The sequence below is a fragment of the Sarcophilus harrisii genome, chromosome 1 (genome assembly GCF_902635505.1).
Source record: "Sarcophilus harrisii chromosome 1, mSarHar1.11, whole genome shotgun sequence".
NCBI classification, from domain to species: Eukaryota; Metazoa; Chordata; class Mammalia; order Dasyuromorphia; family Dasyuridae; genus Sarcophilus; species Sarcophilus harrisii.
The window spans coordinates 75,429,912-75,449,539 of record NC_045426.1 but is presented as its reverse complement, the minus strand read 5'-3'; the positions used below and the strand labels follow the sequence as shown (position 1 = coordinate 75,449,539).

Below are 19,628 nucleotides of genomic sequence, written 5' to 3'. Positions count from 1 at the left end.
TCACATTGGGGGTGCTTTCCATTCACCTGAAACACAGACTTTTTCAATATCAACTTGTGCCAGATCAATTCTCCACCTTCCAGTATATGAGGAAGAAATCAAAGCAGAATCCAGATTAAGAGAATTCCAGCATAATATTCTATATATTCCAGATCATGATGGCTCTTTAAACTAGTCTTGGATAAGAAATTATATGAAATAAATAAAAATATCAACCTTATTCAATTCATATGTGAAAAAGTGAGAAAGAGATGTTGATAAAAGTAAATAAATAAATAAAATCATTGTATTGTACACTAGTAATTTTTTAAATTTGTTTTCAATTCTCCTAAATTAGTTAGGATTTTAAATAAAGACAGGCAGATGGAAAGGAAGGGAGGAAAGGGAAATAGACCAAGAGGGAAATTGGGAAAGAGGCATGGAGGAAGTGAAAGGAAACAAAGGAAGGCAGGAAGCGTGAAGGAATGGAGGGGGGAAAGGGGGAATTAAGGGGAAAAGGGAGAGAGGAAAGGAAGCAAGGAATGAGGGAGAAAGAGAAGGGAAAAGGGGAAGGGAACAAAGAAAAAAGGAAGGAAGTTAGGAAGGAAGACAGGAAGTAGGAAAAAAGGCAGGCAGGAAGGGAGGGAGGGAGGGAGGGAGGGAGGGAGGAAGGAAGGAAGGAAGATAGATAAAATGTTTACTATGTGCAAGGTATTATGCTTGCAAATATTATTTTATTTGAGCTTCACAACAACCCTAGGAGGTAGGTGTTATAATTATCCTAATTTTATAGTTGAACAAATTGATTTACTCAGAGTCACACAGTTAGTGTCTTAATCATGATTTGAATTCTGGTCTTTCTGACTACATCGTTCTCTCCACTAAGCTACTTTGCTGCTACCTCTAGGCATATATGGGATCCTATTTTCATTAAATTTCTAATTTAATACATGATTAATTAGCATGTATCTCTAGCTCCAAAGCAAAACATGTATACAGTAACAAAAGAAAAAGCCCTGTAAAGCCAGAGTAACAATACAAAAGGAGTAAGAATTTTATAATCCTGAATTGAGAGCCAACACAGTATTCCTTATGATCCTTTTAAATTTTTAAATAAAACAACTCAACAGAATCAACTACTATTCCATTTCTTCAGTTACTATTCCATTTCTTGGAGTGTTTACAAATTGCCTGCAATGGTTACAGAGAGTACTCGCCAAGGTTAAAACCAACCCAGGGAGGAGACATTGCTTTTGCTAAGCAGTGAAGAGATAGAGGAATTAGTTGATTTCATACCTGGCTTGCTTTTTGAAACCGTACCTTAACACAGAAAACCTAATGCAACACTGGGCTTCTCTTGGAAGATTTCACAATGTTGCCTCTCCTCTTCTTGCCTGACCGGATCCTGGAGGTACTTAGCTCAAGCAGTAAGAATGTTTCTCAGTGAACAAAAAGTTTAAGTATGCCAAAAGGATATGGCTCAGAGTAAGAGGGGTTACTAGTTTGTTCAGTTTTATGGGTGGTCATGCTTCAAAGCATTAATGTTACATAATCTTAGAGATCAACTAATTCAATCTCCTTTTGGTACATATGAGGAATCAGAGTAGCCACAGTGTAGCTCAGGGACACACTACTAACAAGTGACAGGTTTAGAGAGGAACTAAAACCTCTCATCTGCACTCACCTACCACAGCATCCTTTCTATTGTTCTCTGTTACTTTCCATTTATAAGATCAGTGAAACTCTCATTAAATGAATATGGACTAAGCATATAATGTATAGCACATCTATATTTATGGCTGGCATCATGCACATTTCCAGCATGTATGAAATAATTATATTTTATTGACTGACAAAAAAGAGAATAACTTTGGATACATGGTAAATACTTTGTATTGTATTGTAATTGTAAACAAACACTGAACTAGAAAATTCAATTGCATCAACAAAAATATAAAACAAAGAAACAAACAAAAACATCAGTCCAGGACTTCAGATTATCTATTGTTCTTCCTTTCTCCACCAAATTTTGCAATTAGCTCTGCTTTTCAGTCCTTCAGTGCTGTGGGGTATGTTCCACTCTATGGCTAAAAGGCTAGAATAAGTTCAGCTAGAAAATCTGCAAGCAACAGAGTATTAGTTTGAAGGGACCTCAAAATTGACTGATTCAATGACTATCTAGTTTCAAAACAAAACTGAACAAGAACCTGTTCTATAAAAAGTTGTTAAATGAAGTACTCAGGAAGTCAGTGCTTAATAAATATTTACTGACCAATTTACTAATCTGTAGCTTCATCATAGCCCTCACAGAAGTGTGTTTTTCTTTCACATGTGGGAAGAAAGTCTCTAGGAGTTGTCTTCTTTCTTCCCTCTTTACCCTCATCAATCATCATCTTATGTCTCACCTTCTGGTGATGGACTTCTTTCTCCAAGACCACAGAGGTGAGTTGATTTTCTCTGACCAAGCCACAGCTAGTCACTATTCAGTTTTTCTAGCTTGGTTAAGAAAGGTTAGAGCTTGTGTGCTGATCTACTTTTTAAGAGACTGGGATTGACTGTATAGTATAATGAATCCCTGAAAGAAAACTTGATTGGATGGACTATAAGTAGGAATAAAAATCAAAATAAAAGAGAACAGGAAATAATCTTACTTGTTAAACTACATAATGATTTGACTAGTATCTCTGAAAAGATTATGGCTTTCTGTAAATAACAGAGTATAAAGGCTAGACCACTGTTAAAATAGTATTCTTTGAAAGACTAGGATGTTAATAGGTTAATCTGTTTTATTTTGCAATTGGATCTTCTTTGAATTTTGACAATTCAATTCCAGAGTTTGTCTATAGGCAGGTTTTACTGAATTAAGCAGATCGCCTAACAAGCAGAAACCTAAAGAAAAAAAAATTGACCTGGGCCAATAACTGCTCAGGTTGAATAAATGAATGAACATTCCTTAATTTGTTATCACTGCTTTTGAAAAAGGGATCTATGCCAACAAAGGCACCCTCCCTAAGCAATAACTGTTTTGATGAGAGCAGGGCTGTAGCCAAAAAATGTGTGTGGGGTGGAGATGGTATGAGAAAGCAATGTTAATTCCATGCATACCATTCCAAGAGTACCATTAGGTTAGATAAGCAGAACCTAAAGGATCTCTACTCATAAATATTTTTCTTATACATTCTAACAAGTTCTTCAAATTTGTTGGACTGTTGAACTTAAATGCTATTAATCTAATCAATACATAGCTGAAAGTTGCTGAACAATCAGGGAAACAGAAGTATCGGTTTGAAGTGGAGATTGAGGAATACTCCATAAAATTCAAGGCACTCTTTACAATGTCACAAGACTTTTCCATACTCATCACATACTAATTCCTCAACATCTACTCTATGGTCTGGCAAAACTATGACTGGGAACCAAATAAATCTTGTGTTTTCCTACTTCCTTGCTTGGAATGCCCTACCCTCTCCACCCCAAATTTATCCATCCAATACTACCTTTGAATCTGCAATTCAAATGCTGCCCACTTTATTTCCTGTTCTATCCACAAAGCAATGTACTTTCTTCCCTCAAGACTCTCATGAAACTATGTCTGTATAACTCTTGAACTCAGAATCTAGATTACATCATGGCTATTATCCTATTAGACTGTAAGCTCTTTGAAGTCAGTGCCTGGGATCTCATGTTCAATGAATATAGTAGATCCCTTAACAAATGTCAGCTCTTTGGCTCCACTGGCAAACACTGGGAAGAGCTGGTTAATACCAGAAAACTAGAAACTTTGACTAAAAGGTAGAATAAATTCACTGGCATATCTGAAAAAGAAAATCAGGAATAAAAGACAAGTGATGGAAAAAGGTTTGGGTAGAAATTTAGATGGATAAAAAGGCAAACCATCTACTTCACAATATTTACTAGGATTGGTTGTAGCTATGTTAGTCAGTGATCTATTGAACAATCTCAATAGCAAAAACTATTTTTATCCCATGTAGAAAGGAACTAAAATGAATCAAAAGTCTGCCCTGCAAGTATCCAAGCTACTAGAGATGTCAAGAGTCTTCACTGTTGTCTTACTACTGATGCCTCTATGGAATGCAGATGACTTTGAGCTCCAGAAGACCATGGCCAAGGACTGTAAACTACCAGTTGGGCATGTTCCCTCCTCTAGTGAATGGGCTAGAATAAGTTCAGCTAGAAGCTCTGCAAGTATCAGAATATCAGTTAGAAGGAACTTCAAAACTGATTGATTCAATGACTATTTAGTCTTGAAATATAAATGAGTAAGAACCATTCTACAAAAAGGGGTTAAATGAAATACTCAGGACCATCAAGAAAACATCATAAGATCTAATACAGAAAGGGACACCGGTGAGAGGAAACGTAAGATGAATTCCAGAGGTACAAAGGAATTCAAACTGATGCAGGATAACAAGGGGAGAGGATGTGAAAAGTAAGCAAATAGATAGAAGTAGCTGGCTACCTAGTCACAAGAATCTATATGACTTTTTGTGACTGATTAAGGCAAAAGGTTTCAAATCCTGTCAAGGAGTCTTTGGGCCTAAACCCCTGATCTCCATTTTAAATTATGAATCCTATATTGTAATCTGTCACACTATCTATCAGAAATTCTATTACTGAAGACAGTCTAGGAATATAATAAACTCTGAACTGCAAAAACCATAAAAATTACATTATAAATGGTGGTGGCAAAGTATGTTTGTATTACTAGAACCATAATTCAGTAGAAAGAAATATATTTTTCCCCCAAAAGAAAAGCAAAGCCTAAATTAATTAAGGCAACAGCTTGAAGTATGACGAGTATGTTTATGTCCCCTATAACTATTTAAGAATTTATAGAATCAAGAGCACGTAATTCATACAATACAGCTGCACTGTAAAGCTGTGAAGACTAAGGAAAAGAGCATTACATCTGACATCTGCAAAGCTGAGTTCTAGTTCTATCCATGAACTGACTGAATCTCAGCCATTAACTTCATTTGTAAAATGGGAACAATAATGCCTACAATGCCTACTTCATGAGGTTGTTGTGAAGAAAGTGCTTTGTAAACTTTAAAATACTATAGAACTATGTCTCTCCCCTTTCCTACACCTCCTCCAGAATAAAATCTCCACCCTCCCTCACTGTACAATAGGACTGAATAAAACACTATTTTGTGCAGGCCGTGGGACTCAGGCATATTTCACAAATTGTACAGTCCAAACAGATATCACTTATACTTAATCTAAAAACCAAAAATAACTCCCATTTCTTATCCAACAGGAAGTTGCCTGAATCTTTCGCTACTGGGAACTTTGGAACCTATTTTCTTATCTTCATTTCTTATAATATGATGCTCTAGTGTTTCTAAGCAAAAAAATAAAACAATTAAAATACTATTAATATATCTCAGGAAGGGGAGCTGAATTTTTCAAATTAAAAAAAAATAAATCTAAAAACAATTTACTGTTGGTCAACAATAGGAAAGGGCAAATAAAACTTCATTACATTAAGAGGTAAAGAATATTTTCACAGGAGATCCAAAATACTTTTTCTTTTCTCCTGTATTTTTTGTATTCTGGACTAAAGACTTCATTGATGTGGGCAACTCCTATGAAGAAATTCCCTCTATCAATTCAGAATGGTAGTTGTTTTTCAAGTTAGTTTTGAAGAATTGTCCGCTGAAAGGTTATATGCTTCTTAGTTAGTGAAGAGTACTGAGAAGGTAAGAACAGAATCAGAACTTTCTGATTCAGATTGTCAATATCTACTAAGGGACATTAACTTTCTTCATCAAAAGAGAAACAAAACAATTCATAACTATGATTTAAGTCTTTTCCAGTGAAATGCAAATTTATTTATTTATTTATTAGCAATATGTTAGATTCACTTTTGGAAGGCTGGCATGATAAGAGCTTCTTTCTTTTTTATTTTCTTTTAAAATTAAAGTTCCATTATAATGATTATGATAACAAAGGATTTTATGTATATCAAGGCTATAGGTATATATATTGTCAGATGGCTCAAATAAATGTGTTTTATGGATAGGTCAGAAGCACTTTTCCTCAAATGGTAACTCTCTTCAACAAAGGCTTTCTTTCCTTCTTCATTCACTTCAACAGCTACTTGATAACAAAAGGCCTAGATTGCATGCTACTTTTTCTTAAGACATGGAATGATGAGATCTAGGAAACTCATATCTCTTTTCTCCTGCCATTGAGAAGTGATCAGACTTCAGCTTGCCTGAATCCACAACACTCTCTGCCTCACTATTCTCCTCTCTCCATCACTACATTTGAAATATCCATAAAAACAACTAAGTACATAGTTGGGCAAAGCAAATCAGATCTTATCACTCATATTAAATGATCCCTTTCTCCTTTCCCACCCCATATTCCTTTTGGGATATGATCACTACACCTCTTGTTCCAGGACTGGAGTGTAGGACATAACTTTTAAAATGGTACCAATGTAGAAGTTTTAAGAATATTTAATAAGCAGAGCAGAGCTTAATACTACAAATGAGTATTTTATTTCCATTGCAATAAGGATAGGAGAAGGGCAGAAGGGAAAGGAATAAGCACTTATTAAATGTTTCTGATTTATTTCTTAGCAAACTGATAAAAGTGGTCTCACTATAATATAATATATTTGGATCTTTACTTAAAAATGCTACTACTCAACTCGAATACTCATATTTTTCAATAGGAATAGCTCTAAATAACTTTAGAGAAATTTTCAAAACTGAAATTTCCCTCAGGAAAATAAAAATTTCTCAGAACTAAGGATATTCTCCTTAGAAGCAACACCGAATCAAAGAATTTTATGATTCAACCTTCTATGTCAGGTTTTCTATCTTCTTTTTCAGGAGAAAAACAACTAAACAGATATCCATGATTATTCTAACCACTATTAAAGGGAATAAAAGAATTTTTAACTACTATTTTCAAATAATATAATAGGTAAATCAGAAAAATCATTTGTATTTGGTATAAAGTGATATTTGGTTTTTTGTTTGTTTTTATTTTTCCTGACTTTTTGGACTTTCTAAACATCACAATGAATAATGAAACTGTGAAGATTCATTGTGAAGATTTGACATAAAGGTTATAAAAGTTCATGTTTCTCAGTTTGGGATTCAGAGAAACATATTTCTGACTAAATCAAAGCTTAATAGCCTCCCAAACTTAGATTGCCTAAAAAGGAGAGAATTAAATACTTTGCTATCTAACATTCATAGTGCTTTGGTGAGGAGTATTATTCACACTTATGCAGCAGCATTATCCACACAAAATTAAACAGTTTGCTATAGATAAGCTACACTTATTTATTAGATTTAATATTTCATGAGATATATGGGAAATGATTTATATAGTATAGCAAATAAAAAGTTTTGATACAGAAGAAAAAATCAGAATCGATAGAGAAAAAATTTTTTAGAAAATTATCAGTCATAGATCCAAGGGAAACTCCTAAAAATTCAAAAAGGTTAGATGAAAATGTAAATCTTAGTGCATCTTATTAAGCATTTATGCCCTTATCTTCTATTCCTCCCCTCCTTCCTTATTAATACCTTTATTATTACTGCTGTTCCATATTGAAATTTAAACCTAATGATCAAATCATCCCCTGGTTTGAGATGCCAGGATTTTTAAATAATTATAAGTTCTATAACTATGCAAAAGCTAAAAGGAAATTTGATCCCAAAGTAAAACAAATCATTTCTACATAGTAGAAAGAAATGCTAATTCAAACCTAAATCAAAATATCATTATAAACAAAATACCCAAGACCAATAAAGAATAGGCTTTCTATTTGCTTCCTACTTCTTCCTATTTCATCCAGGCTAGAAGTGCTGCAGTCATTTCTAGAGTAGACTGAGCTGTTCATTTGCATGGAAGCTAGGACCTGATCCATTTCTAAGCTAGGTCCATTGATCTTCTCAGAGGGAGGAGAGGAAAAGGAGTAGAGGTAAGGTGTGGGGTTTTTATCCAAGAGCTCATCATTAGATAAGGATTTAGCACAAATACCTGATAGGCTTTATTTAGCTATACTGCAAGCTCAGAATCCTGAGCTCAAACAATTCAACAGTCTCAGGTTACTCAATAGCAAAGATCATAAGCCTTTACTACCATGCCCACAAAATGAATGACCTTCTGACTAAGACAATGCCAATACATTTTAAAGAATAGCTAACATTCTTACCATGTCCTGTTTTGTACAAATTGGCTGGGCTGCTCATGAGTTGCTCTGATGGACTGATCTGAGGATAATGGGGAGTTTTTACTGAAAGAGAAAAAAATAACAAATTACTTTTACAACTCTGCTTATCAAAAATGGAAAAAGCAATGAATATAAAGTGATTAGTGATAGAGATTTTCTTACCATAGGATGTTTCTGATGATAAGGGAAAAGCTGGAGTAGGAACGACAGATTCATTTCCATTTTTGGTTGGTGAAAATATTCCACCATCAATCACATCAAGTTCTTGAGGATAACTGGTTATCATTGTCTGCAAAAGCATTTACATAGCAGAAAAAATAAAATGGGTTTAAGGGACAGAGGACATTAGCTTCTTTACTTCAATATAGACCACAAGGACTATATTCTAGATTCATGACGCTAGAAGTTAACTTAATTGTATTTCATATTATTTTTTCACTAGCTGAAAATCAGAACTCTCTCTCTACATATATATGTATATATGAAGTATGTGTATATATACACATGCATATATATTCATTCCCTTAAGAAGATGGGAAGATTAATTATGCTTCTCATTTCAGTTATAGCTATTTTCTCAGAGGAACAGCTAGAATTGAAATGAGAAACATAATTTTCTTTCCACATTGTAAATGGAAAGAATAGATAAAAATGCAATTATTAAGTACTTACTATGTACAGGGAAATATACAAACTGCCATGGAGAGAAATACAAGCAAACAGTTCAGTCTCTATTGCCCATAAAACTTGCATTCAATAGGGATAGAAAACATCTAGAGAGCTAGGGAAAGGAAGAGACATCTTAGTTTTGAGCTTTCTAGAAAATATTATGAATGATTAATAAATGAATGAAAAACCATTCATTAAGTTCTTAAAGTTACCTAGCATTGTGCTAAGAGCTAAGGAAAAAAAATACAAAAGCAAAGATAGTTTCTGCCCCCATTTTTAACTTCCATTCTAAGTAAAGAAGGAAGCAATAAACAAAGGGAGTGATAGCCAGGGAGGAGGAGTATTTTGTGCAGGAGGACAAGAAGAATGTAGAGTGAGGCCTTAGGGAGAATAGAGTGACATAGCCTCTATGGGAAAGATAGCAAAGTTGATTTGATCATGAGTCCTGATTCTAGAAGTGAAGGGGGGAAGAAGGAGAAACAAAGAAACAAAGTTGGATGAGTATGGAACAGATCTCCTGAGAACAGAAAATTAATTTGATGAACTCTCATTTTCTACAACAGTCTTCTCTTTCCTGGCTGCTGGGTTATGGCTCAGACCCAGTCTGAGTATTAGAAACAGGAAATAGTGATTGAGAGAAAGAGGAAGAAACATATTAGTTTAGTATAAAGAAATTATCATAATTAGAAGAGTATAAGCCCAATTCTTTATGATAATAGCAGGTGAACTGTTTCTGAAGGAAGTATAGTAAGAGATTTGGATAAATATGACTTCCCAGCATAGTAAAATAACTTTTCAGTCTCATGACCTGGGTAACAGGTATGGTGGTAGCATGTGAGTTTTGCATTTCACTAAAGAAAGTGCCGTATATTGGACTGATTTGTAAACTGCTTAAGGTGTTATATATAGGAGACACAAAATGTCATGACTGTGTCCCATTAACTACAGATATAAGAGTGCAGCGATTAGAGCACCTGGCCTGTAGTCAAGAAAAATTGAGTTTAAATTCTTTCTCAGAAATTACTAGTTTCATGACTCTGAGCAAATTACTTAACTTTAAATTTACTTATCTATAAAGTGGCGATAACAATAGCACTTCCCAGGGTTGTTGTGAGGATCAAATAAGAATTATGGAAAAATGTTTAGCAAAGTACCTGACTTGTAGTAGGTGCTATATAAATGCTTATTCCTCTTCTCTTTCCTTGCCAATATATAAAATCCTCTCCCATTCCCCAAGTTAGAGACTGTGAGAGAGCTATGAGGTAAGCTGGCTGAATGAGAAGTCATATCTAAATGCAAATTCTCTATCATCTCAATAAATAGTAAGAAATGTGCCAAATAAATTTAGTAACAACAAAAAGAGATAAAAATAATTTATCACAAGATAATCCTCACAGAAAAGTCAATAAGGAGTCTTTACTTCTGAACAACAGAAAGATTTGCCAATATAATAAACAAATACTATGGAACAAAAGAAGGCAATAAAAAAAAATACATAAAAAAATACACATAAGAGTAACAATAAAATATCTGAAAAAAATTATAATGGAACAACCACAATCAGCTCCAGTAAGTATTAGAAGATCAATAAAACAAAAAACCTTCAGTGAACAAATCAAGAAATGATGCCATAAATTACTTCTTTCAAAATAACTGAAAATGGTATAGAAAGAATAAGTTTAAAAAAATAGAGAATTTCTATAAAATGGTAATTTCTCAGAAACAGAAACAAGCACATTTTAGAGTTTGAAACTGAAGATGTAGGGACAACTAGATGATAAATACTGGCCCTGAAGCCAGGAGTTCCTGAGTTCAATTTTAACCTCAAACACTTTAACATTTCCTAATACTATGACCCTAGGCAAGGCACTTAAATCCAACAGAAAGAAAGAATGAAGGAAAGCAGAAAGGCAGGGAGGGAGGCAGGGAGGGAGGGAAGAAAGGAAGGAGGGAAGGAAGGAAGACTAGAAATTATTATTCCCTATGTAGTCAAAAGTCAATTTGTACTTTCAAAAGGGACATATACATAGGGTGGGAATGAAATTGTTTTAACTCTAGAAATCTAGGTATGCATGAGAATGAAACTGAACTGGATTGGTGTTTGTAAAATACTTTGAAATCTTTTGAGGGAAGGTGTAATAAAAAGGCCAAGTTATATCTACCTCTTTGGTTTCCCCTGAAGTAATGAAGGATCCCAGAGTTGAAACTGGATCCATATTAGTTGCTTTTACCCATCCACATCCACCAAATGATGACTGCCCAGGACTGTCATTGTCATACTGGCCAAGACTTAATTTCCTGATTCTCCCTCCAGATGGATCATCTCCTACAGAACATGGGAGAGAACATGAGTACAAAATAAATGTGTCATTTTAGTAAAATTTTTACTTGAGTATTTCCCCCTAAAATCCCCTACTTAAAAAAATAATTTTCTGAAATTGACTATTTCATTTCTTTGAAAAATTAGTTATACAAAAATATAGCATACATACTGAATGAATTTTATAAAGTACTTTAGTCTAATGGCTTCCCTGGGATCATAGCTCCATCATTTTTGGAAATGATCAGTATAAATACCCAAATTAGCTATAAAGAACATATAAAGAAAGATGCTATCTGCATCCAGAGAAAGAACTGGCAAATATACGTATGTAAAGAATAATTTTATAAGAATTTATTATTGAAAATAAACAATATATTTAAATCATAATAATTTACATGTAGAATAATTCATAGGTGTGTGTGTGCACAAACACACTTATTTGTGTCTCATAGAAACCATCTCTAGGGTACAGATGAAGAGAAAGGAAGCAAAAAAGGGGGTAAGTAATTTACATTATAACTTTATTATATATTTAAACAAAATAACAATTTGTACATAACAGATTTGCAGTTTCATGTGCAATCCTTTTTATTATACTGTGTAATGGAAGTGCTTATTTTATTCCATAAAACAAATAAAAATTTTAGTTTTTTAAGAAAAGAAATGAATGAGTATAGGTATTTGCGTACAAGTAGGTCTGTTTGTTTTGTGGCAGGAAAATAAGCAAGTATCAATTGGAATATTTACTGAACATTTTATTTGCATATTTCATCTTGCTAGAATTCTCATATAAAATTATCATGCATCTGTCAAAAAGTTTACTGAGGAAATGCTCTACATATAGCATCCTGCTATGCCCCACACTCAGGACTAGAATTCTTAGATATCATAAAGATTATTTTTAGAGGAAAAGACGGTAAACAGAGTTGGCACAATAGATTAAGCACTGAACCCAGAATCAAGAAGACCTGAATTCAAATCTAACTGTATCACTTTAGGTGAACCATCTGTCTGTTGAGTGAGTCATTAACTGTTTTGGTTTCCTCATTTACAAAAGGCGAATGATAATTGTACTTACCTTAAAGAGTTGTGAGGATACAATGAGATAATATTTGTAAAGTGTTTTGTAAACCCTAAAAGGCTATAAAAATACTAACTATTAGCTATGTAATAATAAACTAATAAAGAAAATGACTCATTTGTAAAGTACTTGTGGCTTATAAAGACAATGTTCTCCATGACAGATGTGGAAAGCTAAGTAACAGGCTCAGAGACTCCCCACTGGAAGGAAAGTCGTTATCATATTAAAAATAAACAAACAAAAAACCTTTCTTTTTATAAAGAAGATGATGCTAAATGAGGCTGTAACATATCACACAAGTAGAAAGAGCACAACTAAGATTCAAACCCAGATCCATTACTCTGGATTGCCATTGGAGCACACTAGTATTTACTAGAATGTCTAATTTACAAATAAGGAAACTGAGACTTAGGGGGTAATCAATGACTTGATTACAGTTACCTAGTAAGAAACTACAGAGGTGGGCAGTTGAATTGAGGGTTCCTCTGACTAAAAGCCAGTTCTCCTTTGATTAAAGCTTATTGTATCTCATGATTGTCTTTTTTTTCAGGCTTATGACTTACTACAGTTGTTATATTCTATTAAAATAATATCTGTTTAAGTTTATTTACTGAAATAATTTTTTAAAAATTACATTTTGTCTAAATATTTTAAATGGTATCACAACTGTTGAAGTTTAAAGTAAGATCATACTTGGAAATAATTCAAATAAAATGGAGTCTAATGCACAAAAACTAGCTTTTATCTCCTATTTTATAATTTCATCAAAACTTAGGGTGTCTTCAATAAGGTAAAACCTACAAAATGGCTAAATATCTGGGCAATAGGAGAAATACTAACTAAGTGGAAGATGATCATCTCAGAACACAGGGTGGAAGGCAGAAGTTTACATTCTAAAGTTAAGATAACATGAACACAAATAAAGCAGAAAGAGATTTCTTTAAATAGAAAGGGGTGGGAATGAGGGTGGGGAGGAACAATAAAATTCTTCCCAAAGGTTTTCCTGTGTTGTTTTTCTGTTTATTTGTTGGAAAAATGCATAGCACTGCATCTTTGGGTCCTTCTGGAAGTGAGGGACTAGAAAGGAGATCTGAGAGGAAATAAGGCAGAGAAAGAAAGAAACAAGAGCAAGAACTGCATGAAATTATTGAAGAAAATGTATACAGGTTAATCAGACAACAAACAAATCCAAAAATCTATATGTCGTTGAAGATATTAGTCAAGGTGGGAAAAAGCCTAGAAAGAAAAAGGACCTATATATTACAAAAATAATTGTAGCAACACTTTTGTTGTTGTTGTTGTTGTTGTGGCAATAAAGTAATATGGAAACAAATGGGTCCCTATAGATTGTGGGAAAACAAATTATAACATATGAATGTTATATATTATCATGCCACAAAGAAACTTATTACAATCTGTATGAATTGATATATCATGGAGTAAATGAACCATTAATATAATGATTATACCACTGAAAAGTGCAATATCTTTGAAAAATTTAAGAACTTTGATTAGTACAATGATTAACCAATCACATGACTCCAGAAGATGAATTGTGAATGATGCTTCTCATTTCATGGTATAAAAGTGAAACATGAATTTTCAGGTATGATGAGATTATACTTTAGGAGGGAAGTCTTTTTTGGGGGGGAGAAAGAGGAGAAGGAGTTAGGAGCAAATCGGGAGTGATGCCAAAAAGAAAGATTGCCTGTAAAATTTCAAAAAATACACAGGAAAAAGCAAAAGAAAGTCTGGATAAACAAGAGCAGTATTGTTGCTACCATCTAATATTTACTATGTGCATTTAAAAAAAATTCTTAGCATCCTTAAAAAGAATGCTTAATATTTTTACTCTTTCTGTTGTTATTTGCTTGCATTTTGTTTTCTTTCTCAGTTTATTATAGTATTTAGTACATATTACGTGCATAATAAATGGGCTTTCATTTGTTCAATCATTCATTCATTCATTCATCCCACTTCCTCTAATGCCCAAAGTGTTCTCTGAGAAGGACACCTTAATTTCAAAATGATTACAACAGTATTTTTGCACTAACAAATACCTGGAAACAAAGTGGGTGATCATCAAATAAAAAAAGCTTACCAAAGTGTACTATATCAATGTAATGGCCAATTACTGTGCAATAAAAAATGAGAAATATGAAGAATTTATAGAAATTTAGGGAAATTTGTATGAATTGATGCATCAACTCAAGCAAAATCAGACAAATTTACAATAAGCAAATGAAAGCAACACTCAAGTCAGATAGTTTTGAATTGACTGTAAAAATTTTGGCCCCAAAGAACAGATGATGAAATATTATTTTGCTCCTTGAGATTGACAAGTGATTGATAAAACGTCAGAATGTTCAATACATTGTTAGATGGAGCTATTTTATTAACTATTTTTAATAGGAAAATATATTGGGAAATGATGTTGAAATATAGTCAAGAATTCATTTTCAAAGGATGTAGCATTTTCCCCTAAATAATATATATAGAGAGTATATTACCCTTAGAGTAGTACATGCTTTCACTGGTAACTATTTACTTCAGGATTCATTCAGTTGATCAATACATAAATTCTTTGACTAGTGGGTTTGTTTTTATTAATTCCCAATTCTAACCTTATTTGATCTTCATAGTCATTGATGAAAACTAGTAAGGAATTCTGACTCAAGAACATTGTCAACTTGTCATCTGGACAGTTTGACATCTGGACAATACAGAAGATATTGAATATATTTAGTATATGATATATGTTTGTTTGTTTGTTTGAATCTAGGGATGGGAGGAGGGAACGCACTGATAAAGAAAGAATAAGAATGATTGGATTTCCTAAGAACTAGAAATCTGAAATGAACATATTGTGAATTACTATGAATGAGCAGTTCTCAAGCATTTTCCTTCCTTATATTCATTTCAACTGCTGTCTATTCTCCACAGATCCTAATGGCCTCCTATTTACATGTTTACCTTTCAAAGAAATATTTTGCAAACTACTGGGATATTATCTCTATTTCTCCTCACAATTCCTATTGTTAGTTTTCTTCCTCTAGAATAAACATGAGAACATTCTACTTTTAATGCCAAACCCAGTTGTGAGTGGTTATCTCCCACCCACATATCTGGTTATGTTCCAGATAGAAAAATTGTGATTAGAAATAATACATGCTCACATTTATAGCTTTCTCTTTTTTCCCTAGACAGATAAATAAATGCACATATATATTATATATGAGAAACATATTTTTATTAGATTATATAAGGTCTCCTACATTTCAATCTACACACATCTTTTCCATCAGTTTCTGTCTTCCTATCTGTCTCTCACATACATATTATAAGATACTACTAAGGTTATATAATACATTGCATTCTCTTCATTCCTCAGTACATATCTACACGTCTGTTACACACATACACAATTTATTCCTTTAATGATACTGTAGTAGATTCAGAGGGTCACAGCATACAAGATTTTGGACTAAGAGGGACCTTGGCAACTACCTAATCTAATCCATTCATTATAGAGATAAGGAAAGTGATTCTCAAGGAGATTCAATTCCTTGTTCAAAGTCACCAAGCTAGGAGGAACATCTTGATGTCCATACGTGATCCAGGATCCAATTTTTATGATATATTTGATTTGGTTATCCACCCTCTGTTTTAAAGTCTTCAGTGAGGGGAAATTTAGGACTCAAATGGTGTCAATATCAAATAGATACAAAATAGAACCAAAAGTCTATGGGCCATATATTGACTGAGAAAAGTCACAAATACACATTAAACATTAGGCATCTCCATCGCCTATATAGACTAGAATTTTTTTCCTTCTTCATAAATTCCATATTACCCTATGCTTTTCTTAAGCATTTGTGGTTACTTTATACAGTAGTAATGTTTCATTATATATAATGAATATTGTATAATATAGGTATACATGTATAAAATATAATGTATATTGAATACATATATAATGTGTATAATATATAATTTTAGTTTCCATTACTAGGCCAGAAATTCTTGGGAATGGGGAGGAATGTGCAAGGAGTCTGACTTTTTTCTTCTTCTATCTTCCAGATCCTTGGATAAGGTCAACACTGGATGAATGCTTGTTATATACCTATCTGAAATAGTCTGACCATCACAGTTAAAATTCTTCATTTTGTTGGTGAAAGACTAAGCCCAAAGAACATTAGAGCTCTGTTTTGTAATACCACAAACTTTATCATGTGAGGCTTCTTCTATATGATAGCAAGAGGTTGACCTCTGAGGGACCTGACCCTTGAAGTGAATAGATTGACACATGGCTTAAGGGAATACTAAACAAGGACTTTGTAATAATAAATACCTGTCACATTCAAGTAGTTAGGATTAAAAGGTCTCAGGACTCAGAATCACTTGCAGGAAAGGCATGAAGGAAGGCAGGCAGGAAGGAAGGAAGGAAGGAAGGAAGGAAGGAAAGAAAGAAGGAAGGGAGGGGAGAGGAAGGAAGGAGAAGAAAAGGGGAGGTGGGAGGAAGGAAGGAGAAGAGAGGGGGGAGGAAGAGAGGGAAAGAAGGGGGAGGCTGAGGGGGAAGGAAGGAAAACATATTTCCTAAAGATAAGATGACATTATTTTAAAGCATAAAATAATTATGTTATACTATATTACATTATATATTATAATGAAAAGTGGACTCAATTTATATGACTTGGTTCAAGTTCAAACTCACTCTGAACATTCTCTGACACCTATGTACTATTTGACAAGTCACTTCTTTGTGACTCAAGTTTTCTCATCTATAAAATGATAAGGGGTTAGAATTAATGATAAATAAGACTTCCCTCTTGGATATAACATTTTGTGGATATATATCTATGGATGTTATTTTATTTTGTTTTATCTCTTAAAAGTTCTATGTACATGAAAACCTGACCACTGGCAAAATGGAATGGAAAGGAAGCCCATATAGAAAGATAGGTCCAGGGCTTTATAATAATAATAATAAAACAATTGTTTTTTTTTTTTTTATTAAATCACACAGTAAGCTTCAGGAAATTAAATTAAACTCCTCTAAATTCTAAAAATTAAAAAAGAAAAAATCTGTGACAATTCATTTTAATTTCTTGATTAAATTACCAAACTCTTAAAAATGGAACAAATGAGAAAATGTCACAGTTTCATACAGTGCGAAAAAATGTTTGGAAAAGGCTGCTCAGATTGCTATGAAAATAGTGGAAAAGCTATAAAAGACTTGGACCCTGAGAGGTAAGTAACAAAGTTAATTCTTTGTAGTCTCCTAAAAGTACCTGTAGGTGGCTCCAAGTAGACAAACAATAAAATAAATTAGCCCATTAGCAATGCTCAGGTTCCCTAAATCTAAGGCAAATTCTAATTCATGAGTGTGAGGAAAGTAAAAAACAAACCAACCAACCAACTTTCAATTTCTTAGTTTCAATTGTATCAAAAACCTACTGTGAGTAACATCTTAGCAACTTTTATTAAATATACCACTTACCAAGTATATTTGCTAATCATTCAGGATGCCAGTTAATTCCACAATGATTTCATCTGGCTTTGAATTGCAGTTCAAAGGTTTGGAAAGCAATTTACATTCAAAATTACATTTTATTTAAAGTAGCATGTTACATTCTCAGAGGACAAACTCATTTGTGGCTAAGGGTGAGAAGAGGACTAAGAATGTGCTGGATGATTGGAAGATATAGATGAAAACTTATTGGGCTATTATATACAGGTAATTTCCACATTAAGAACATTGGAAAAGAGATAATGAGTAACTATGGTACTCCTTTTGTCAGTAAGACCACATCTAAAGTAATACAACAAATTGCACTATCAATATTAAAAATACCAGCTTCACTTGCAGTGAAACTTCCATGTACAAGGATGAATGAGTAATGAAGGTTTCTTGGTGGTGCAATGGATAGCATCAGAACTAGTATAAATGACCAGAATTCAAATCCAGCCTGACACAAGTATAACTGTGTCACTTAACCTGTCCACCTCAGTCTCCTAATTTATAAAATGGGGATAATATAGCTTTGTTGTGAGGACAAAATGAATTAATATTTGTAAAGTGTTTTGCAAATCTTAAAACGCTTTATAAATGCTAGATATTATGCTAGTTATGCATTTGAAAGAATACTAAACACCCAAGTCAAGCTCAAGTTCAAACCTCCTGAAAGAGTCCACATTCTATCTTTTTGATCTTGGATAAATTATTTATCTTAACCACTATGGGCCTCAGAAGTTTCCTCCTGCAAAATAAGTCCAATTATTAATTTCTAAGATTCATTCTAGTTTTAAATGTTGTAAAAATTATTTAAAATAATCTTTATTTTTCCTTACACTTTAAAATTATAATTAATGTTCTAGTTAAGTGGTTCAGAAAACTTCCTCATCACATTTCTTCCCAACTGAAACAACAAATATATAATCATTTACAACTGTTTCATAGTTGGCTTGAAGCCTATTGGATTTGGTAATAAATCCATCCATCTTGAAAAACAATGGAAAAGAGGAAAGAATAGTAATGCTTTTCCAAATTCCAAATTGTTTAATTCTGTTAATTTTTTACATTTGCAGTCTGGGAAATATGGTTCTAAACAACATGAGTTTATGAAAGAGACTCTTTGACACCTCACTTGGAGGTTAACCAACTCCTGCTGGAGTACATTATTTTACAGTACTTTTGAAGCCTGATTTGAATGAAAAAAGATGAGTCTTTCTTACCCCAGGCTCAGTTCTCTGTTCATTGTACCACCTAGATACCTAAGCATTTATAGGTAGGACATATAGTCTGTCATCCATCAATACTCATATCAGATATAAATAATGCATGTGGACTACCAATTGGGGCTAGAATTGAACAGGAGGGGAAGAACCGATTTGAGCTGTTTTCATGAGAATAAGTTATTTTTAATAAAGCTAAGGTTCTTAACATGAGACAAAGGTTTGTCTTTTTAATACCAACATTCTATTGGTGTTACTATATGGAAATGAGACAGACTACAATGGTATCCAGAGAATTTTTTAATTTAATATAGAAAATAAGGAAAAGGTGTTCCCCAATAAAAATATTCCTTCCTTTTCCCAACATGCCTTTTCCTAAGTGGTAACAAGGGAAAGATGGGGAGGAGAGCCCTTGGACTAGCACAATCAACAATCTACTATCTTTGTAAGCACGACACAAGATAATGAAGCTCAAAGGCAGAGCTGTTGAAAGGAATGTGCTTTGCAGACTTAAATGGATTGTACAAATGAGTAGCAGCTGCTATTTATTCCAACTCTGGCTGAGGAAGGTTTCTGAATTCCTTTATGTGACAGACCCAGGTTCCTGGTGATTTCCAGAG

At 33.4% G+C, this 19,628-nt stretch overlaps 1 protein-coding gene across 8 annotated transcripts in view; it reads right to left on the bottom strand.

Annotated features, from left to right (window-relative positions):
- The window catches only part of TNS3 (tensin 3), a 378,141-nt gene that overhangs the window by 74,528 nt on the left and 283,985 nt on the right, over window positions 1–19,628 (bottom strand). For all 8 annotated transcript variants that reach the window (XM_031957264.1, XM_031957267.1, XM_031957260.1 and 5 more), the window contains 3 exons: window positions 11,032–11,195; window positions 8,363–8,489; window positions 8,183–8,263 (listed from right to left, as the gene is read on the bottom strand). In XM_031957264.1, the coding sequence (XP_031813124.1) occupies window positions 8,183–8,263; window positions 8,363–8,489; window positions 11,032–11,195 (372 nt within the window). The remainder of the gene's footprint in view (window positions 1–8,182; window positions 8,264–8,362; window positions 8,490–11,031; window positions 11,196–19,628) is intronic.